The sequence below is a fragment of the Pholis gunnellus genome (genome assembly GCF_910591455.1).
Source record: "Pholis gunnellus genome assembly, chromosome: 10".
NCBI classification, from domain to species: Eukaryota; Metazoa; Chordata; class Actinopteri; order Perciformes; family Pholidae; genus Pholis; species Pholis gunnellus.
The window spans coordinates 15520948-15544712 of record NC_136537.1 but is presented as its reverse complement, the minus strand read 5'-3'; the positions used below and the strand labels follow the sequence as shown (position 1 = coordinate 15544712).

Below are 23765 nucleotides of genomic sequence, written 5' to 3'. Positions count from 1 at the left end.
GTGTAAGATACACCACAGAATCAGTTATTTTAGTTATTTTATTTCATGATGTAAAACTGGACTCATCCCTGGTTTTTCTTAGAAAGTGCAAAATGACTGTACTCTGATTCAGATAATCAATCAATGAAGAGTGACTTTATTCTCTGCTCAGGAAGACATTACTCCATTATATTTTTTTCATAGACAATGTTTGCTGCTATGTTAATGCTCAGAATGTTAAATACAGCTCCTTTAAAACATTTTTTTATTTCTAGTGGGATGTAGAAAATGTTTTTTAAGGCCATAATACCAAGAAATTGTTGCAAGAGATGAATTCTTACACCATATGTGGCCAAGAGTATTTTGTTTGTGTAAAAACACATTTGTGCTATAGCACAAAACCTGTTTGCATCCCATTAAATAATTTCTCTTTCAATCCTGCTGATTTGTGGTCAACATTAATTCAATCTCATTATCAGCTTCAGGTTCGTCCTTGTCTGTTTTGGTGGTGCCATTGCTCACTAACTCTATTTTCTTTGACGAATCGTGGGTTTTCACGTTATATACATCCCACCTCTCAGGAATCAGTCCTCTATTGAAGAGCAGTGAAGCTAGGTAGGAGAACAACAAAGTAGCAAACATGTTGGACAACATGCAGATAGTCTGAACAGGAGAGTGCTGGACATATACACCATTCTCAAGTGTGCAACCAGGGAAGTGAAGAACAACAGGCAACCCTATTGTTGGCTCGCCACTCAGCACTCTCAGCAACACTCCAACAAACAAGCCTGTGATGGAGCCGTAGCCATTGGAGATGTGAAAGAAGAGGACACAGACGAGTTGGGGGAACATGATGCTGTAGGCTAAGCCTGATCCCAGGATCCAGAAAAACATAATGCTGTTGTGTACGAAGGTGAGCATGGTGCCAGCTAAGCCCACCAACACCACGGTGGCACGGATCACCCACTGGAGCTCCCTATCTGATGCCTGCAGAAGGGGGGGGGGGGGAGACCGTAAGCTGAAGTAGAAAAAGGAATAACCACAAGTCTAATCTTCCCCTCAGGTCTCCTCTTACCATGGTCCTCAGCATGTTCCTATAGATATTGGATGTGAAGATGGAGGCAGCGGACAATAAAGCCGAGTCTGTCGATGACATCACTGCAGCAGCTATAGCTCCGATACCGATGATGGAGATGTAGTGTGGGGTGAGGTGCTGCAGGGCAATGGGCAGAACCTGACTGGCCTCGCCACGCTCGTATGGGGTCGGGGAGCCGTACCCGGTTGTGTTCCAATCTGACACCAAAAATGTGACATAAATTAGCATAGTCTCTCTACACATTTGCTATTCAATTATATTGCTGTACCTGTTGATGCTGCCACTGCTCCAATCAACACGGATGGGATCCCGAGAATGAAGATGAGGGGAGCTGCAATAAAACAGGTGATCCTGGCTATAGCTGACGAGGCAGCTGACAGCGTCCTCTGGTGGAAGTCCTGATATCCAAGGTTACCTAATGACTTTAAAAAAACACTCTGTACATCAAGGACTACAGTGGAAATAAGTCTTATGTGTGTCATCCTGACCATTAGTTGTGTCACCTCACTTCACTTTCAATTTGTTACGCATCCTCCGACAGAACGCTTTCGCAGCAGACATTTTGACTTGTCAAGGTATGGTCAAATTACACGTCTGTCCTTCGAATGTTCGCTCTGTTCCTCATTTATTTGTATTGAAGCCGATACGATTCAAGCATGTGCTTCACTTTTAGAACACTGATCACAGTTATTGTTCTAGTTTTATACCACCACATCCTTTTCTGTGGCAGAATATGGGTACATTTAGTTGAACAGAAATGTAATTTGACCCTACCTTTATAGTTGGGAAGCACAGGTGTTACTAATGACCCTAAGATTGGCTCTATTCTATTCAATTCCCAGTAAGCCATGATAGGGCTTACTATGCACAATACGCATGCACAATACCAGGGCCCTGAAACTGCAGCAGCTAAATGGAATTCAGCCAGTGGCGGGCCGTGCATTTTATACCTGGGCCTTCACTGCTGTCCTGCAGCTGAAACACAGCTACGGTTATTATTTGTTTCGTGTCAAAATATAGCCAACACCTATAGATTGAGTACGTCTTCTCCCTGCTCTGACTGCAGTGCGAGGCGCCTGTGTGTGCTTTGGGGCGGCAGAGGGACTCACGGCAGCTCGCGGCAGTTCCCGCTGCTCGTTCACAACAGTGCAGAACGTACGTGCTTTAACGTCAGAGTCACCAGGAAAGTCTCCAATAACACCAGTAAAAGTCGCTAGATTTGTCACTAGTAGCTTTTGACCAAAAAAGTTGCCATGAGGGTTTGGAAAGTCGCCAGATTTAGCGAGAGAGTTGCCAAGTAGGCAACACTGGCACCGGCTAAATATGTCCCCAGAGCAACATTGGACGCAACAATGGTTCCTATCACATATTAAACCAAACAAAAATCCATCTTCATACAAATAATAATATATAAACAAGCATATTAAAGCTACTGCAGATGTAAAAACAAACACATTTAACTTATCAGAGCTGCTGTTCACTATTTAAAGACAAAGTCCATCCTCCTTTCTTTGTTAACAAAGAGTTTAATCTCACGGTTGCTCAGTACATCCGTGCGTTTTAGTTCCAGTAAGAAGTCCTTCTCGATTCATGGACACCAGTGAAGACAGTTGAGCCTCCCCAGTTGTATTTCTTGAATAGGTTTTAATGCGTTTGAGGGCTGAAAATGTCCACTCCACAGAGGCAGCAGATATTGGGATTGTCACCGCCCAACATGTCAGGCTAGCCCACTGACCAATCACGTACATGTAGGCCAGCTAGCAGGCTCTGGTACGTCAAAGAATACGCCCAACATGTCAAACTAAAGATCTGATTGGTTGAACACTATGACAATCAACAATATCGCCCCCATTCACTTAAACTGCACATGGATTCACTTGTGAGTCTGCAGGCCTGGGGCCTCTCTTCTTACCTAGAGACACAGAGGTGAAATCTGATTGGATAAAAGCTCTACTTAAAACAAGCTGCACTGGAAGCAGAGCAACTGAGGAGGACAGTAGCTGTGCAATGAGAAAATAAGATAATGGGAAAAATATTTTTATAAATTATGATACATGTAGTGTATTTAAGAAAAAGTATTAAATTATAAAATAGCTATAACTTTGTGATTCTGTTTAGGCCAGCACACAAGGCCTTGCAGGCCCTGATGGCCCACCACTGAATTCAGCCATCATTCATTTCAGTATTTACACTTGTTCTTTTACTGCTGTGTCAAAATGAAACCTTACCAATATTAAGAAATTATCAATCCACCTCCAGGCTCTTTCTTTATCCACTGAACCAATCCAGGGGGCCTGGTAGGTGAAGTTGAAAGCAGTCTTGGTGATGTCAGTTGAATGGGGGTTCATAAAGAGGAAGGGGACACATAACCACTGCAGAAAAGAAAAAGAACCACTGACTTAAACATTTTAAAACATGCATATTTACTTGATAAAGTGATATGACAGTTGTATGTGTGACGAGCAGTTGCTTATAGACTTGGCAGGATACCTTGGCGAAGCGCCACAAGCTTTTCTGTTATGTAAGAACTAGTGCTGGGCAACTTAACGTGTTATTATCGTGTTAACGCATTCATTAATTAACGCCGACAATTATATTATCGCGCGTTAACACAGTTTGTTTTATTTTTTATTAAACACAAGGACCGGGCAGCGAGCGGTGAACAGCTGTGTTTGTGTGGCGTTGAAGCCAACATTTTTAATTGTGAGTTCAAAAATTGTAATCGTTGCCCAGCACTAGTAAGAACAAAGGAGATGTTGTGCCTCGAGGGCACACTTTCTCCAGGATGTTTCAATTGAATTGTCTCATGAAAAGCTTTCGAAGAAAGCGAGGAACTCACCAAACTGATGAATATGAGGGTTAACTGTATGACGTCTGTGTAGGCGACGGAGTAGAGGCCTCCCAGTAGTGTGTAGATGATCGCTACTGAGGCAGAGATCCAAATGCAAACGGAATAAGGCAAATCCAGGATCACACTCATTGTTGCACCTAAAAAAGTAACACAATCACATGCATGCAGACTCGTAAACAAAATGTATACATTTAAAAATAATTGCTCTTTCTGTTGAGTATGATATAAACTGTGCACAATAGTATGATTAAATGAAGTTTTGATAGATGGTTTTAACTTAATTCAATAATTCAATAATTAATAATTATATAATTATCAGCTGTTATAGTATTTCATGATAGAGTTTCAGTGTGTAACTGACATGTACAATATTTTAAACACAGACTGTGCTTCAAATCTAGTTGCATATCAAATAGATTTGAATCAAGTTGCTAAATCAAACAGATTTGACAGCTGTCAAATCTTTTCAGGTTGACGGGTGAACGTTTCAAATCACAACACTTGTTTTAATCCTTTTATCAGCTGTTGAAACATGTTTCAGCAACTTCCCTGATGACATTCTTGGACTTGTTCTATACACGCCCAAACACAAGATGCTTGTGGTTGGGGCATAAAACCAGGCTTGTTAGCTTATTGTTTGCAAGTTAAAGGCAGTTTCTAAAAAAAAGTACGTTCTACACGGTGCAAAAAGTAAACAATGGTTTGAAGTATAAATTATATTATTGCAAAATGTGACTTTTAGAGAAAGGTGTCAGTGTGACTTACCTAAACTAATTAGAGTTGCTGAAACCCAGATTATATCGGATATCAGCAGTGCCAGGGACAGAACTGCACTTATACCATTTCCATACTTGATCTGGAACGGGTCCATCATCGTCACATATCTTTTGTCTCTCATCTTCTTTGCAAAGAAAAGTCCACCTTAAGAATTGACAAAGGGTGACGAATTTGTTTCACAGTGCCAAACTGATTTAGAATTGCACCCCTGTAATATTGTCAGACTCACAAAAATAAACACAAAATGTTGACGTCATTTTAACGTCACTTCACTGTCACGGATGTGGCAGATCTGCCCAACCTGAATATACCACATATGCTGTATATCTAGTAGTACAAACCCTGACAGAAAAGTTAGCTATTTCAGATTTTTCATGTTTAGATATTCTTTCCAGCTGTGAAATCATACTGAGGGACAGTGTAATGTCACAAATGCCCCTTAATATGTCACTACTGGGGGGGGGGGGGGGGGGGGGGGCAATGTTTAATTTATATTTTGGAAAAACATATACACGTGATGCCATTATTAAGATGCCTGAAAAACTGTCTTACCAATAATGAAAGCCAGGGATGCTGCTGCCGGCATGACAGCCCACGTCAGTCCCATAGTTGGAGTGTACACTAACTCTGCCAGACCAATAATGAAGCCCCCTCCAACAAATGTAGCTGTAGGAAAAATACACACACACACACACACACTATTGTATACATAAATATTCCCTATATTTGTGAGACAGATTTACAACAGTATACAAACCCTCACTGATCACATTGTTATCCTCTGTATAAAGAAAAGAAAACCATTTCAATCGTATTATACATTTAAAAAACATCACATTAAACTATAGAATATGTACCATGAAATCAAAAAGTAAGTCTCATGAGATTACTGTTCATATTGGGTGCACTATAGATGGATAGCCTTCTTAGCATGTCCACCTATATCACCGTAATAGATTAAAATAAGTGCAGATATGTGCTGATTATGATGGAAACAGATTATATATTTAAGTTATAACCCCCCTCCTATAATAATACTTGATTGTATCCATTTTATGATGCTTTCTTCTCCACTACAATTTGGAGGAAAATATTGTACGTTTTACTCCACTACAGTTATTTGCCAGCTATGAGTTGCTTCGTATTGATAAAAATAAAAATCTAATAAATTACTATGTATTGTTTATTAGTATTAGGTTAAGGTTAAGCTACCCAGCAGTATACAAATAAATGAAGAGAGTATTTTTATACTGTAGGAGGCTAATTCTACTTTTACTTAAGTAAAAGATCTGAATATGAGTAATGCTAATCCTCTGAGTTAAACACTTTAAACAGTAGTTATCAACGACTACGTATATCTTTTCGTCTTGACGACTGCATTTGTAGGTCTAGTTGCTGAAGTAAACTTGACATGCGGACGTTCTTTCAAGCAGGTCATGAACAGGAAAAGAGTTAGATTCTTTAGAATAAGGCAGCCATATTATTAGCTATATATAGCTTTCATTTAAAAAAACAAAGGTCCATCTAGATGTACCCCTGAAACTACTTATTCTACTTTATGTGACTTTTATTTGAGTTCAGCTGCCCCCATCCCCCACACTTACCTGTCATAGTGAACACTCCCACCACCAGGCTGATCCCCCTGTTGCCCAGCAGAGTAATCTCTGTTTGGTCACCCTGGCAGCTCTTCTGCATCCGCTTGGTCTTCATGGAGGCCCAGATGCCGGTGCCCAGCACCAACAGGTAGAAGAGCACCATCACCACTAGTCCAGGGATGTTCAAGCTCATCGTGGAATGACTTACTGACCTACTGACTGACGTACTGTGGCTCCCACCGCCTTTACTGCCTTCGTGTGCAGCAACAAGCAAATCTGGTTTTGATAGTCAACACAGCTATCCTGACAGACTAGTTGTAACAGCTATAGCCCATCCCTTACTAGCTGAGGAGGAATGAAAAAAACTATTAGCAGTCAACCGGTTAAGTAGGACGAATACACAGCAAAATTGCTTCGTTATCACTGTATTGCATATATGTTTCTCTTCTAGCCTATTAGAAATGTGTAGGTTTAGTTGTGGATTAACTATGCAGTTATAAATTGCTTATACAACAATCGTTTTACATTTATTTCATTCATTCATTTATTCATTCATCTCATTGCGATACAATATAACTATCTATGAAATTACTATTATATGACCAGTCAAAGGATCTGAATACGTTAAATGCACTTTTTTCCTTATTTTATGTTTAAATTAAATGTGTGGAAATGTGTTATCTTTTGTAGAGATGCACCTTTTTGCACTCCAATATGATGGTGGGATTTCTGGTGAAATGTTATTATATCTAATTTTAGTGAATATACATATTATTAGGGTCACTTTGAATTATTTGTTTTGTCAATGTCTTCATAATGGCTGTAGATCAGACATGGGCATTGTATGGCCCGCGGGCCATATCCACGGGACGTCAATGGGAAATTAGGAATAAAACGTAAATATGTGTAGGCCCTACATCGTGCATGACATTTTTCTCAATTTACTACGTTAGTATGTTCGTGTATGTGCTCGAGCCGAAGTCACTGCAATCCCAATAATAGCAGTGTCGGCATCCGGAATCTGGCCGGTGTATTTGGCCCGATTCTGGGGCGTAATTCATCCCGAGTCTCAGCCTAGTCGGCAACCGGACTCGGCCTGACGTGTTTCTTCTGGCATGCCGAGCTTACGCCAGAGTTGAGCCAGGTCATTTTGGCCACCTGAGATGTGTCGGTGATGCAGAGCGACACGGACATCTGAGGCTAAGCTGAAAAAGCAACATGCCCAGAATATGTTGGTTCTCTTTGGATCGACCTACATATGTGAACAAACATTCTCCGTGATGAAGTTGAACAAATCCAGATCCAGATCCTCTCTCACTGACGATCACCTGTCAGCTGTCCTTCACATCTCCACCTCAGACATTCAACCTGACGTCAGTGCACTCGTTCAAGTCCTTTCCACACCCAGACATTTAATATGAGGCAAGGTTGATAATAAATGAAACACATTCATGCAACTGAAGGGGTTTTCAGGAAAGTTTTGACACCAACAGCTGCCATTTATTTCCAGTAGTGGAAATTGGAAGCAAAATTGACAGCCCAAGTCGACAGTGGTGTGTTTGTCCAGTCAGCAAAGGCTCATGATTATGTCTGGACAAAAGTCATAATCATTTATCCATGGCTGGAGGATTTGGCTTCAATTAAATTCATTAAATAACAACAAATATGTATTGGCTTTTTGGACTGACAACGAAAACTGCACCTTTCTCTTAATGGCTTTAGATTTGATTAGGGTGTACTGTAGTAGGTACAATAGACGTGGTCGCACTGCGGGACTAATAAAGGATTATCTTATTTTATCTTATCTTAAGTGTTTGGGGCCCTTGGCCTTTGTTGCCTCCGAAGTCCCATCAGTATACACTACACAGCTCATAGATGGCAGCTTCATTACATTGTATGTCTCCTGGTTTTTATGGTGCTGGTCTTATGTTTTGTCTTTTTTACAAGGGCTTTGTTTATGTATGTGTGTTGCTGGTTATATTTTTGCTGTGTTTTTACTGCTTGTTAGTAATTAATTGTGGAACTGTGTCTTTATTTCGAGCCCAATTTAAGGTATGAGGACTGTTGGGCTGATTGATACCTAAAGTCTCAGTACTACCGATACTAGCTAGTATCTAAATAGCTTCAAAAACTAGATTACTAGTATCAAACACTAGCTTCAATATTCATGAATGATGAATTAAAGTTAAACTTGGTATCACATTGTGACCACATTTTGCCTAGAGCTAGGGACCAAGTTGATACTGTTATTTAGGGATGCACATTCTCTAACAACTTTACAAGTATTTCAATAACCAACAACAACTGAACAGTGAATTGGTACATTTGGGGCCCCTGATGATGTGGCTCGCTGTGCAGTTGCCCACTTTGGAAGATTGGTAATCCAGCCTTGAAAATGGTAGTGACAACTTTGAATTGGATTGTTTGGTTTTTGGACACTGATTGAGCGATTATATAGGCCCAAATGCACTGAAAGTTTTGTAGTACACATATTGTTTTAAACGGCCGAACAAGCACCAAAAGCGTTAGGTGCGCCAAATATTGTGTCCAGTGAGTTTGGGCCTTTAAAATCAAGTTAAAAGATTAATGGGTATCTGTAATATACAAAAATGCACCTGAATAGCGCCTTTTCATAAAATACTGTCTGTCCTGTAGTGTTGGCATCTGGAATCAGATGCCTGCAGTGCATCAATTGGCGTCAGTTATCACTTTCAGCACGTTTGGGCCTTATATCTGTGAAAAACAGTTAAGAGATTTTAATGAAAAAGAAAAGTTGATCAACGAGGTGAAAGATTGAGTTTGTTAAATATCGTCTGATCAAAATAAGTATCTTATTGTTAGTGAAAGTGGAGTGTCTGCTGAATTGATAAATGCAGTCTGTTTAGAGGGCACTTCATGTTTTTCACCTTAGGAGGCGGTAACGGTCACTAACGTCCATGCGCAGGCGCAGTGGCACTTCACACAACCGCAATAAGCAAACATGGCGGCGGCCGTCGACAGTGTTGTGAAAGTGTAAGTTTACCTTTTATTTGTTGTGAGAATAAAACAAGCAGCCAGACAGAGTTAAATCTATACATTGATCAATCATCATGTTACTGCAGGGTGCTGAAAACTGTAACCTTAAACATCGCATCCTTAATCTTCAGTACAATGTTTGTCCCGAGAGAATATCGTTACACTGAGCTAATGTTAGCTTGTTAGCTGTGGGCAAATAGACTTGAGGCGAACCCATTGTGGAGCCGTAATTTAGTCATTACTTCTTTCTAACATAGCCACAGGGGTATGTTTTTGGTGGGTTTGCACACAATATATCCAATTTGTTGCCAGCCAGCCGCCTGCAGTTAAATAAGAGCGTTATTTTAGCAGTTATCTGTCAGGTTGGCGGGTGCTTTGTTGTGACGAGAGGCTTGCTAACAATCAACCTTTTGTTCTGACGTCCCTCCATCGGTACTGATGATGTTGTGCATTGTAGTGACGCCAGGCTTCGTGGATGTGTGTTTGCTGTAAATACATGTAGAGATAGCACAGTCCTGAGAGCAGGCTGGTTATTACAATGCGACAGATTGGTTCCAGAGTGAAGCCGAGAACAAATGCTGTGTTTGTGAGGCACGGCGGCACTCACTCGTGCACCATATGGTGATTATCCATTCTAGTTGCGTTACAACGAAAATGGCTGCCCTATTATAATTTGTGATCATGTTAAATGATAGAAATATCAAAGTGGCGGAAGTGAGAGTCATGAATTACGCTACAACATGCACTCAAAGTAACAGTCGGTTGTCTAGAAAAGCCATTTGCAGTGATGGCAGCTTACTATTGTCTTAATATAAGTTAACACACAAAGGAGACCCTTCAGACGGTTTGTATGTTCTCAGCAACGTTGTTCCATTGGTCAAACGTTTATAGCCTACTGCTGTTGCACTCACATTTATATCTCCACAGTGGCTCTACAGACTTTTACCATTCAAACTGCATTTGAAACATGCGTCCCATTCATTCTTTCAACAGCAAAGATGGCTCTTACTAATCCCTTTATAATGTTAGTTTATATCACAAGACACACATGCCCTGGGGACATGGGGATGATCCGGTGCAGTTCGACAAAAGCCAGTGTGTGTGATCACATAACCATTAAACAAAAAGTGTTTTCGTGTGAACATAACTGTTATTGTGAATGTGTCCCTTTTCACATAAGTATAGTGTTGGCCGGGCTGATATTGGCTTATTGCAGCTATATTAGTATCTGTTTGTATGTTGGCAGATTTTGTCGCAAGAAATTGTTAGAAAGATATTTATTTAAGTAAAAGCAGTGTTACCTAGTTGGTTGCCCCGAGGGGAATTAAAAGTTTATATTTTAATTGAAAACTGTCACTAAGTGCATGCCGTGGTCACTGTTTCTTAAAAAAAAAAGACGGTAATCTTTATGAAGAAGACAAGTCTTGAATTCGATGCATTTGAGAGCTCCAGAAAAAGAAATATAACTTGAACACAACAAGGCCATTTTAAGATTGAAAAGTATGGCGATAGTGTGGATTGCATACGTGTGAGAATGCAGAGACAGTTACAGATACTACTACTCAACAGTGTTTGATTTACACTGTTTTATTATTTTAAAGCTTAATTTGCAATATTTATCCATCAATGATTATTAACAGTCTTATCGTAATCTGTGTTATTTGACTTATCAGTGTTCAACTTTCTCCTTCCAGGCTGGGAGAGCAGTATTACAGAGATGCCATGGAGCAGTGTCATAGTTACAACGCTCGCCTGTGTGCTGAGCGCAGCATCCTCATGCCTTTCCTGGACTCTCAGACTGGTGTAGCCCAGTCCAACTGTTACATCTGGATGGAGAAGAGACACCGGAGTGCAGGTATATAATGACTGTGGAATGATAATTTAATATTGTCATTAATTGACTTTCAGTTCACTTTTTTTTATCTTAATTTGCGCTATACTTTGAGCATGCGATCTGTACAAAAAACACACCGTTCAATACACAAAAGGGGAGTTCTAAGTGCCACAGATCACATCAAAACATACTCCGCCTGCTGGTTCTTCTATATGTGCGGTTCTGTATGTCATCAGGTGTCGCTCCGGGGCAGCTGTACACTTACCCAGCCCGTCGCTGGAGAAAGAAACGCCGCTCTCATCCCCCGGAGGACCCCCGCTTGGCCTTCCCGCCTCTCAAAACAGGTATCACTTTTGGTGGAACATCCTGTCTCCCATCACAAAAACAGTCCCGTGGGTTCATTCATCCTCGTAGAATTTAGTAAATATATTTAGTAAATATCTGTTCGTATTTAATTGTCACAGGAGGATGTTCCCGGTCCTGTTCTATTCATTAATGTGACAATGTTTCTGTGTCTGTCTTGTTCAGTGTTCATGTCATGTCAATGCATGTTTTACCGTTTTGCTTGGTGTGTGTTCAGCAGATTTGGAGCTGAATCCGAAGCGTGATGCGTTGGGGGCAGTGGATGGCAGCAGTCTGGAGGCCCTACTGAAGGGGGAGCCCCTTGACAGGAGGAGCGGAGTGTCGGACGTTCGAGGCCCCGAGGATGACTCGGCAGCTGTGGAGCCTCCGGCCACCTCGGCGACCACTCACACGTCCTCTGGGCGTGTCCGCAAGGTGCAGCCCAAAGCCGGCTTAACACTCCTGTTTTCTGCCAATGCAACTGCTGTTCAGTAACTTGTATGACACGGTTGTTGCTAGAGCACGGGACAAAGAACAGGGATGGATTTAGATTGTATTACAAGTTCTTCCCAAGCATCAAACTCTAAATGTTAGGAAAGTACAGTAAAGAAGAGTTCATACATTCAATACAGTGAGATCTAATCCAGAACCGTCTCACTGCAGAGAGTCCTGGACCACGACGACTACTTGGACGACCTGGATGATGAAGACTTTGAGGACGAGACCCCGAAGAGACGAGGCAAGAGCAAGTCCAAGGTAAGTGCCTCATCTTTTTCTGCAGTCAGTTCCCCGTGGGATTCATGTTTTCACGAGTGTACATCGTGTCAACTGTTGAATGGGTTCTATAGGGGCGCAGCGACAAGAACGGCAAGAAAAAACAAGAGGCTGCGGCTGCAGCGCTGGAGGAGAGGGACAAACCGTACGCCTGCGACAGTGAGTAGAAGCTTCCAATGCAAACATTTGTGTGTGTCATGCAAGTCAGCAAGAGAGGCTTTTGCATTTTACCCTGAAAGACAAAAACGAGCCCTCTGCCATGCATGCATGGTGTGATGTGAAAGACCCCGTCTGGAGCCTAAGTTTGACAGCATAGAAATGTAAAAAGTCCAAATGCGTTGTTTTTCTTCCTGAGATGCCGCTCCGTCTGTGCTCTGTAACATAGTTAGAATTAGCTGCCATCACTTTAACACTTTTGTATGACCGTGTGTGTGTGTGTGTGTGTGTGTGTGTGTGTGTGTGTGTGTGTGTGTGTGTGTGTGTGTGTGTGTGTGTGTGTGTGTGTGTGTGTGTGTGTGTGTGTGTGTGTGTGTGTGTGTGTGTGTGTGTGTGTGTCAGTCTGTGGGAAGCGCTACAAGAACCGCCCTGGACTGAGCTACCACTATACCCACTCTCACCTGGCCGAGGAGGAGGGCGAGGACCGCGAGGAGATCGAGGCACCACCCACTCCTCGCCAGCCTGAGGAGCAGAAGAGTGAGTCACTCTCTAGTGCTGAGAGAGAGACAGAGAGAGGGAAGGGAGGTTTGGTTGCATGCCATGTAGCATGTGTGTGTTTGTACAAGGGAAGTCTCTCTCTCATTCTTTTGTCTTTTATTTATTTATTTTTACACCCTTTTTGATTTTCATGTTTTTAAATCCCAGGTTTGGGATAACATGCTTGCACAGTTGGGATTCCTGTCTTTTTTTTTTTTTAAAGCATGTAATTCGTATTTTTAATTTGTTGGATGTGTTATCCATCGCATTGCTGTTTTCTTTTGTGCACCCAACATCGTGTTAGCAAATCCATTCAACACGTGCGTTTTGTCATTCATTTGTTTGGATCATGAGTTGGATTCATCATCAGCCAGTCACTAAGATAAGAAGGGGGTGTTTGTTTGATGCGGCATGAACAAGTTTACAATATTTAATTTATAATCTGCATTTTACCAGCGTCAGACCAACATGTTCATCTGGAAAAAGATAGTGGTATTCATCCTCAATTTAGAGTGTTTTAAGGTGCACTGAATGGTTTCTTCACTCATTCTCCTCTCAGCTACTAAGAAGGGTCCCAATGGGCTGGCACTGCCCAACGATTACTGTGACTTCTGTCTGGGAGACTCCACTTTAAACCAGAAGACTGGCCAATCAGAGGGGCTGGTGTCCTGCTCCGACTGTGGACGCTCAGGTATGACCTGGATATGTCTCTTTCATTACTAATTGACTGTTCACTAAGTGCCCAATAGCTGCTGTTGCTATACCCGTCGAGTTTTCTGTTCTTGCATCCTCCATGACAACATCTCTCCCACGTCCTCTCCTTCCGGCAGGCCACCCGACATGCTTGCAGTTCACGCCAGTGATGATGGCGGCAGTGAAGACCTACCGCTGGCAGTGCATAGAGTGCAAGTGCTGCAATGTTTGCGGCACCTCAGAGAATGATGTAAGCCCCCCTTTTATGTATACACACGTGGCAACATTTCTCCCTTATCTCGTCCTTCCTGCAGGTCATGTATGCATGAATACATGTAGACATGAATGCATGTATGCATGCAGCTGACATGAAGGAAACACTGGCTGATAAATATCTGGCCATGTGACTGTCAAACATGAAGCAAAACCGGCAACAAGATGACAGCAAGTTGGTTGCCAACAGAAATACGTGTGCCTCAAACGTGTGCCTGGATACGCTAAATATTGCACTATCCCTTCACTGCGATTTCGTTCTCATTGTAAAACTGCACCCAAGATTGTACACCAGACTCCTCCGATATAATGAATTGAGTTATTATAAGTGAAAATGAAATGTCTACATTTTAGAATACAATGAAATTCAGAATCGTTAAGTTAATTATCACAAGCACTGCCGCTCTCAGCCAGAGTTTTCATCATGATCACAACGGTCTCCCTTCCTCTGCTTGTCTGATGTCCTCTTCCTGTCTAATCAGTGGACTGAACACGATGTTGTGTTTTTGTAGGACCAACTGCTGTTCTGTGATGACTGTGACCGAGGCTACCACATGTACTGTCTAAGTCCCCCCATGGCTGAACCACCGGAGGGTAAGCTAATACTGCAGAAGTTAACCGACTCAAAGGACATGTTGTTATACATCCCTGATGCCATCACTTGGTTTGAAGGCCAGTTTTACTGCTTTTTAGTCGTTGATCACTGATAAATACTACATTGTGAACAACAAATCCATGTTGAAATCGAGAGGAGCCGAGCTAATGTTAGTAATGTTGGCAGTAATACGCTGACCAAGCTAACGTACGGAGCTTCCATTCGCTTCCATTATGATGCGTTCAGCTCTGCTCAGCAAAAAGTGTTGAGCGAAGGTAAATTATAACGGTATGATTTGTTCAAACGCAACCACAAGTGTAGAAATACACCATCAGTCAAGCGTATTTATTTGTTGAGTCTATTTAGGAGTGAACCGGGCCTCACTGTGTTTATATTGTGTACAGGGAGCTGGAGCTGCCACCTGTGCCTGGTTCTGTTGAAGGACAAAGCCTCCATATACCAGCAGAACCAGAGCTCCACCCCGGAGTGACATCATATCAATAAGTCCCGCCCCCGATGGCAACATCAGACCTCCTCTCAGTCCAGAGCACCAGGCTCTGTCCAGATGTAGCTGAGCCAGATCGCAGATCAGCTTTAGAAGTCTTAATATCTACAGAGTCAGTGGGGGGGGGGGGAGAATCAAACTATCACTACCAACCTGCCTGCAAAACCCCCGCGGCTTGCCATCAAACACATACATATTGTGAGTATATACAGTATAGACACACACTCTCTTCTGGACTGTTACACACACACACACACACTAGATACAGAGACAGAGAGCATGCAGTTACCGCTGTCTCCATGGGAGCAAACGGTTTAGCCTCACAGCTAATGATCTGCACGCTTTCACACTCAAAGACACGGCGTCGACTGTCAAGACAACACAGTTTTTTTCTGCCAAAATATCTATTTTTACTCCCTGAATGCGGGAGAAAGATAAAAAAAATCACCACTTATACGGTCGAGGAATATTATTATTATTATTATTATTACTACTATTGTTATTGTTCTGGTTACTAGTGGACTTTTGTAGTGGCATTTGTTTGTGTACTTTTGTCTGATCCATTGGAGCGTAAATCTTTTAAAGAGGTGTCAGTGCCAAGGTCCACCGTCGTAAGAAATACACACAACAGTTACCCATGGAGTTTATCATAACCACGTCAGCCATCTTTGTTTCATTTTAAATCAGTGGGACAAAAATGGTAAAAAAAAAAAAAAGTCTTAATTTTTTCCCTGCAAAAAAAAAGTTGGCTTTGACTCGTTAAGCAGTTAGCACAAACTCTTTGGCCTTGCTTCTTTAGGGTTGCACCAAAACCAACTTCATCTTTGATTCTGTTACTGGTTTGATCAGTTACTTTAACCAAACACTATACAACAGAATATAATAATGTAAGTGGGACTCAGAAACATTTAGTGAAATGCCTGTCCTCAATGTTATTTCTCCAGCAGACAGAGCTAACGTTCTCTTATTTTGAAAAACATGGCTTTTAATAAGTCAAGATAGTTCTGTTCTTTTTTTTTGGAGGAAACTGACCAATACGGGAAACTAGTAAACATAAAGGTGCATCCTTTTCTCAAAGATGTTTTGTGCTAGCTTTTAAGAAACAGTTTTGCAGTGACATCATCCTTCACAAGTCAACATCTGCTGTTAAACTGATGACACGGCATCATTTATTAGACTGTAGCTGCTTTTATCATTTGTCACACTGAGGCAGATTTGCATGCAGATTGCACCTGTATGAATGCACACACACACACTCACACCACAAATGTTTCTTTTTTGTTGTGCCTTTTCTTTTCTTTTTTACATTTTATATTACCTGATATTCCATTGGTATTGGGGAGTTTTTTCTAGTAGAATTTTGTAAAGTCTATGGTATAGCAAACACTTCAATATAGCTCCTAATGCATTCTATGTACTGTATTGACTTTTTCTATTTTTGTTATGACTGTGACATGTTTGAATTTATTTGGTTATTCTGATATGTCAGACCTCCATTATGAGTATTTGTAAAATGATGTACTTTGTTGTACTATTTTTATTTTTTACATTGTTTTGGTATCAAAGCCAATTTAGCCTGACTGAAATAAAATCACTTTGAATTACTTGCTCGTTGTAATTGTTTTAAATAATAATGCATATTTTCCTGCTGGAATTGCATAATGTAGTTGACATACACTTTGATTAGTTGATAGCCGTCTGCACTGCAGATTACTTGATGTTAAAGTATCGTCTTGCTTCTGTGGCGGGGGCTTTGTTTGTGTACATCCACACTACCAACTCATTTTAAGCAATTCTTAAGTATCAAGGCTGTTCACACAGGAAAATGTGTCAAACGTGGGGAATGGAGGGGCTATTCACAGCTGTGAAGTGTTTCTTAACATGGATGGTGATTGACAACCCTCAACAAAAACAGAACTACAAGTATTAAATCTTTGGAAAAGCATCTTGAGGTTCAAGACTGTCCGCTGGTACACCTTTTGTAACATTTCTTGATGGTACAAAACAGATTATTTCTATACTAAGAGCAAAGATAGTGTACTATAAGAAGTATAATACGTTACATATTATATAATGTATGCAGTCAGCATGTAGAGAGCAATAACCATTCGTTATGTGTCAAGAAAGTTGGATCGATGATGTTTATAATGCGTGTGTCCCGGCTTCAGCACCTGGACCCAGCCAGCTGAAGGTGGGTCAGCCAGGGCTGAAATACTAAAGGTTAGGGTTAGGGTTAGGTTTGGTGAGGAGCGCGGCCCTCCGAAGAGGGCCACGAAGGGCACTGGCACAAGGGGGCTGACCTTTAAAAATGTTTTGAAAAAACCCCTAAAAATAAAAGATAAAATGGGGAAAATAAAATGGACATTAAAAGAAGGTAGTAAGAAAAAATAAATAAAAACAATTCCTAAAAAAATAAAAGATAAAAAGCAAACTATAAGCTGTATTTTTTTTAAAAAAAAGGGGGGGGGGGGGAATGTTTGTTAAAACAGCCTGGCAGCAGAGCAACAAACAGCGGGACAGTCGGAGAGAAACTGTTAAAAGGGGAAAGGAGGTTCAAAAGATCAAGGTTCCATGGTTCACCCCGGGGGATACAGGTGAAGGCCTAGTTTAAAAGGCTGTAAGAAAATAAAATTCATAAAAACGGGCAAACAAGGGGATAAGAGAAAAAAAGCAAAATAATACATAGTGTTTCCTTAATAAATATATAAATATAAATAAATATAAATAAATGGGACAAAATATCCCGGAAATAAATATATAACAAAATATAAAATAAATATATAGTAAAATATAAATAAACATATAGCATATAAATAAATACAACACATCTAAAACTTTAAAAGATAAGTGCTTTAAAAAAGTCAAAACATGCAGATAAGACAAGTAAGGAAACACTGGTTAAAAAGTAAGTGCAAGAGAAATGTAAAATTATGCCCAGTAACCCTATCACACGTCAGCCGTTAAAAGAGAGGAGGGGGGGCCCTCGCCTGCCATCGGGGGGAGAGAGAGGGACTACCTCAGGGGAGTGTCGCCACCATGGAAGGAATAGAATAGATGAATAAATTACATTAAAAATCAAGATAAATATAAATAACTAACATAAATAACAATAAATAACAAATATATATATACACAAGGAAACATTAATAACCCTAACCCTGGTGGAAATGTTCGTACAGGTGGGTCTTCGTTCTGTTCCTCTGAATTAAGTGTAGGTGTTGTTTTAATCTTGTCAACAAGCTGTTCTTGGTTTGACCAATATACAGCATGCCGCATATCCCACACTCGATACAGTAGACCAGGTTGGAGGACTCTGGTTTGGTCAAGTGCCAGACCGGTGCGCTCAGGTAAGTATGTATATTTGTGATGAATTTGATGTTTTTAATATGTTTGTAATGTTGTACTTTATTATGTGTATTATTGCCTAGGGAAGCATGTACCAGAAGGTCTTTGAGATTTGTATTTCTTCTGGTTGTGTGGAGAATTTAAGAATTAAAAGCATTATTTAGTAGAATTTATAGCACCCCTAGTGGTGAATGAAATTGTCACAATGATGAGAATGTAAATTATGTTAAGAGTCACAATATATTTACTTATGGAATGTAATATAGGTTTACAGGATGTTTACTTATAGAAGATATAATATGTTTGCAATAAGTTTACTTGTAGGAGTCTTTTAACATAATCATTGGAAGTGTTGAACCAAAGTACAGTCACATCGTTATGGGGGTTCTGAGCCATGAGGCAGAGAGATCAAAGGGGACACAGAGGTGCTGGACAAATGGCCAAGGAAGGAGGAGGAGAACCGGAGACGACGGAGGGAAGCAGACGGTCATAAAACAGCAGAGAGCACTCCTGGGTAAGACCATGCGGTCCCAGGTCAGAGGTGATGTCAGAGGTGATGTCACAAGGGGTCCAGCCATTGAGATGAGCAGCGGATCGATGAAGGAGGCGTCAGAGCGATTGGAAGCCAATCACTGACCCCAGAAGACGGCCTTTGTGTTTTACGACAGATTCCGGACACTTTACGACCATCAAAGGACATAAAAGGACTGTTTGCGAGGACGTGCGCCAGGCCATGGTAGTTCGCTTTGCAGGATCCGACTTGGTCGGGCCTGTGAGGGGAGTTGCACGTGGTCTCTGCTCTCGAGATGCATACTATCGATAGTGTATTATAGATTATAATTGTCATCATCAGTTTACAGTCGTCATTGTTTAATTAAATACTGTTTTGAATTTGGACCGGATCGAGTTACTTTATGATGCGCCTGCGCAGAAAGAAGTAAACACAGCAGCGGCCTTGCGCTTCCTCCACCAGTTTCAGCCTCAACAGTTGCTGCTATAATCCTGAACTTGGAAAATGATTCCATTTGGTCCTGTAATTCCCTAAAATGACCCTTGACCCGCGTGTTTAGGATCTGGGCCGTAGGGGAAAAGGTGGAGACAAAAGGGATCAAATGGGGAACACGGTCCCCACTCTCAGAGCCCTGCTCCTGGCCGTAGCCCTGTTGGACCTCCCTCTTGATGTTCCGAAGGAAGGTACTACTGTACCCCCGACGTCTGAGGGAATGGAAGAGGGTCCTAGTAGCCGACTCAACATCCCCCGTATCTGTGCAAATCCTTTGATATCGGATTAGTTGGGATTTAACTATGCCCCGGTAAGTATGCCTTGGGTGATAGCTGGTTTTGTGCAACAGTGCGTGGGTGTCGGTCGGCTTAAAATAGACCCTCGTTCCAAGGCTACTTCCTCTTTCCCCCCCTCCCCCAATCAGAAACACCTCAGTGTCAAGGAATTCAATTTTCTCCTTCTGAAGGTTATGTTTAACTGAAATCAAAGGGTGGTGCTGGTTCAGGACCAAAATGAAATCAAAAAATTGTTCTTCCGAGTAGGTCCAGATGCCAAAGATGTCGTCCAGGTATCTAATGTACAATGTTGGTAATTTTGGGCACTTGGGGAAGGCCGTTCTCTCCCAGTCTGCCATGTAGATGTTAGCGTAGGCTGGGGCGAACTTCTTCCCCATTGCTGTGCCATGTACTTGTAAATAAAATCTGGAATCAAACTCGAAATCATTCTGAGCCAAGCCCAGTTCTAAAAGTTCCAGGAGGGCCTCATCCGGCCTAGTGGGGTCAGGATATCTCGCAAAGATCTGTCGGACCGCTTGGAGGCCTAATGGCGTCTCAATGTTTGTATAAAGCGAGTCAATGTCCAGGAAGAACAGCATTCCACCGGGGGGCACCATGATGTCTTTTAATAGAGATACAAATTCATATGTATCTTTGATATAACTTGGATGTTTATTTGATAAAGGGTTTAAAAAGGAATCAATAAACTCAGCGATCCTGTATGATTCACTCCCGCAGTCCGAGACTATGGGTCTGCCGGGAGGAATCTGGTGAGGACCCGTCCACGTCTCCGGATCCTTGTGGATCTTAGGCAAGAGATAGAATTTGCGGAGACGTGGAGGATCCTCACCAGATAAATAGTACTTTTGTTTTGCCGAGATGGCTTTCTTTTCATACAGGTCACAGACAATTTCCCGAATCCTTTTCTGGGTCTCCAGTTGTGAAGGACCGGTGAGTGGTAAGTAATGACAGGTGTTATTAAGTTGTCTGTGAGCTTCAGTTAGATATTGATGTTTATCTAGAATAACTATTTTAGAACCCTTATCAGCTGGTTTAATAATTATATCTTTATTGTTTTTTAATTGTACAAGTGCTTTTCTCTCCCCCATGGACAGATTTTGTTTTCTCTCCCTCTTCCAAGAGATGTTCTGAAGATCGTGTCTATCCTGTGTGATCAATTTCTTAATTGGTTCTGCAACCAAGTGCCACTCAGGTTCCCAAGTGGAGGGGTGAATGAATGGCTCTCGGGAGAAATCTGTGGAATATTTAAAATGATCCAGGATCTTCAGTTTTCTATGGTATGTATACAAATCTCTGCGAAGTTCCTGACCATCAACCACCAGTGGAGTTGGAATAAAAAAGAGGCCCTTCTCCAGCAGCGTTCTTTGGTCCTCTGTTAGTGAAAAATAACGAGATAGATTTAAAATATTGGAATGGGGCTGATTTAATGTTCCAGGTCCCCCCATTCTCAATTTAATTGGACCATCCAGGAGTGGAAGATTTTCTGGGCCGTAGCCGGGGTCCAGTGAACATGGTCACGGTTGTTCACCTGGAACTGGTCCTCACTGATCCCTTTAAGGGTTCTGGTGAGGCCTCCTAGAATACGATTGAATTCAGTAAGGAGGGTGATTTGTCTGGGCCGTAACTCCGGAGAGAACTGGATCAGGGGGAACCAGATCTCCGCCAGAGGAAAAACAATGCTGGTTCGGGCCAACAGCTGTTGTAATTGTTTTTTCATATATGAGCCCAGGTTTTCATCCAGACCATTGCACAGGCCCACTGAGAGGATGACCTTTTGGGTGGTGGGGCAGGGGTCCAATTTATCTAGAACATGTTTAATGTTCTTTATTTTGGCTCCTGGGAAGCTGTCAATCTGGACCGAGGGAAATTGACAGTTTGTTATCCTGGCCAGATTGGAATCCCCCAACACCAATACTGGCTGCCTGATCTCGAGGCTCCAGATGGATTTATGGTAAGTTTTCTGGTGGCAAGTGGTTCTATGGTGGGCTGGGGTGTCCCCCTCAGGGATGGGGGCCCCTGGAATAGGAGCATCCCCTGTCCCTAAGGGTTAGGGTTAAGGGTTAGGGTTAGGGGTTAGGGTTAGGGTTAGGTGAGTAGGGTTAGGGTTAGGGGTTAGGGTTTAGGGTTAGGGTTAGGGTTTAGGGTTAGGGTTAAGGGTTAGGGTTAGGTTTGGTGAGTAGGGTTAGGTAGAGTTCGGTTCCCAGAGATCTCCCCACGTCGTCATAGGACTTCGTGGTTGGGTAGAGATCTAAGGCAAGGCACGGGCCAGCACATGTCACTCAGTATCAAAACCCACCGCATGTACTTTGACTCGATGTGGTAAATGAAAGAGTGAAGGAGTCCAGTCTGTGATGAGTAGAGGAGATGAGGGCCAGATTCTAAAACAGAGATAGGGAGGGGTGATGTGTGTACATCCAAGCACCCTCCCCCGCCTTTCTAGGCGCCTCTGCGTCCCTGCCAGGGCCTCCATCTGAGAGCCAGAGGAGCGACCGGGAGGAAAGAAGGAAGGTTGAAAGGGTTGAGATTAGGGTTAAGGAAAGGGTTAAGTTTATGCAATAAAGGCCCTGAGACCCAACCTTGTCCTACTTTTGGGAGGGGCATCTGGGTTAGGTGGTAGGAAGGGTTTTAAACCTGTACTACGGGACCAGCCTGCGTACCCGTAAGAATAGGTGGGAGAAGGTCTCAGGAGGGCCCAGACCAGTGCATGTTAAGATTAGGGGTTGAAGATAAGGGTTAGGATATAAGGTAAATGTATAGAAAGGTAAAGTAGGGGGTAATGGTTAAGTTTAGGGTTAAAGGTGAAGGTGAGGGTTAGGAAGAGGGCTAAGAAAAGGGGTTAAGGTTAGGTTAGGGTTAGGGTTAGGGTTGGTGATTAGGGTTAGGGTTAGGGGTTAGGGTTAGGGTTGGTGATTAGGGTTAGGGGTTAGGGTTAGGTTTGGTGAGTAGGGTTAGGGTTAGGGTTAAGGGTTAGAGTTTAGGGTTAAGGGTTAGGGTTAGGGTTAGGGTTGGTGATTAGGGTTAGGGTTAGGTAGAGTTCGGTTCCCAGAGATCTCCCCACGTCGTCATAGGACTTCGTGGTTGTGTAGAGATCTAAGGCAAGGCACGGGCCAGCGCATGTCACTCAGTATCAAAACCCACCGCATGTACTTTGACTCGATGTGGTAAATGAAAGAGTGAAGGAGTCCAGTCTGTGATGGGTAGAGGAGATGAGGGCCAGATTCTAAAACAGAGATAGGGAGGGGTGATGTGTGTACATCCAAGCACCCTCCCCCGCCTTTCTAGGCGCCTCTGCGTCCCTGCCAGGGCCTCCATCTGAGAGCCAGAGGAGCGACCGGGAGGAAAGAAGGAAGGTTGAAAGGGTTGAGATTAGGGTTAAGGAAAGGGTTAAGTTTATGCAATAAAGGCCCTGAGACCCAACCTTGTCCTACTTTTGGGAGGGGCATCTGGGTTAGGTGGTAGGAAGGGTTTTAAACCTGTACCACGGGACCAGCCTGCGTACCCGTAAGAATAGGTGGGAGAAGGTCTCCGGAGGGCCCAGACCAGTGCATGTTAAGATTAGGGGTTGAAGATAAGGGTTAGGATATAAGGTAAATGTATAGAAAGGTAAAGTAGGGGGTAATGGTTAAGTTTAGGGTTAAAGGTGAAGGTGAGGGTTAGGAAGAGGGCTAAGAAAAGGGGTTAAGCTTAGGGTTAGGGTTAAGGGTTAGGTTTGGTGATTAGGGTTAGGGTTAGGGGTTAGGGTTAAGGGTTAGGGTTAGGGGTTAGGGTTAAGGTTAGGGTTGGTGATTAGGGTTAGGGTTAGGGTTGGTGATTAGGGTTAGGGTTAGTGATTAGGGTTAGGGTTAGGGTTGGTGATTAGGGTTAGGGTTAGGGTTGGTGATTAGGGTTAGGGTTAGGGGTTAGGGTTAGGGTTGGTGATTAGGGTTAGGGTTAGGGTTAGGGTTGGTGATTAGGGTTAGGGTTGGTGATTAGGGTTAGGGTTAGGGTTAGGGTTGGTGATTAGGGTTAGGGTTAGGGTTGGTGATTAGGGTTAGGGTTTAGGGTTAGGGGTTAGGGTTAGGGTTGGTGATTAGGGTTAGGGTTGGTGATTAGGGTTAGG

The 23765-nt window shown here is 42.4% G+C and overlaps 2 protein-coding genes across 3 annotated transcripts; one reads left to right on the top strand and one right to left on the bottom strand.

Moving 5' to 3' along the window:
- Positions 1-62: 62 nt before the first annotated feature.
- Positions 63-6546, bottom strand: LOC306701983 (high-affinity choline transporter 1-like). Its single transcript, XM_079167455.1, has 8 exons — positions 6308-6546; positions 5256-5369; positions 4692-4847; positions 3915-4063; positions 3304-3447; positions 1344-1497; positions 1055-1272; positions 63-966 (listed from the first exon to the last, which is right to left on the bottom strand). The coding sequence occupies exons 1-8, from the start codon at positions 6489-6491 to the stop codon at positions 412-414; spliced, it is 1674 nt and encodes a 557-aa protein (XP_079023581.1). The 5' UTR covers positions 6492-6546; the 3' UTR covers positions 63-411.
- A 2719-nt stretch (positions 6547-9265) lies between these two features.
- dpf2l (D4, zinc and double PHD fingers family 2, like) lies at positions 9266-16603 on the top strand. Of its 2 annotated transcripts, none has more exons than XM_079167610.1 (11): positions 9266-9310; positions 11008-11168; positions 11384-11491; positions 11731-11924; positions 12153-12245; positions 12338-12422; positions 12822-12956; positions 13516-13647; positions 13787-13899; positions 14435-14516; positions 14922-16603. In XM_079167610.1, exons 1-11 carry the CDS (start codon positions 9279-9281, stop codon positions 15005-15007), a joined length of 1221 nt encoding a protein of 406 aa, XP_079023736.1. In that variant the 5' UTR covers positions 9266-9278; the 3' UTR covers positions 15008-16603. The 2 variants fall into 2 exon arrangements, with proteins under 2 accessions (XP_079023736.1, XP_079023735.1); XM_079167609.1 differs by having other exon boundaries at positions 11728-11924.
- The last annotated feature ends 7162 nt before the right edge of the window (positions 16604-23765 follow it).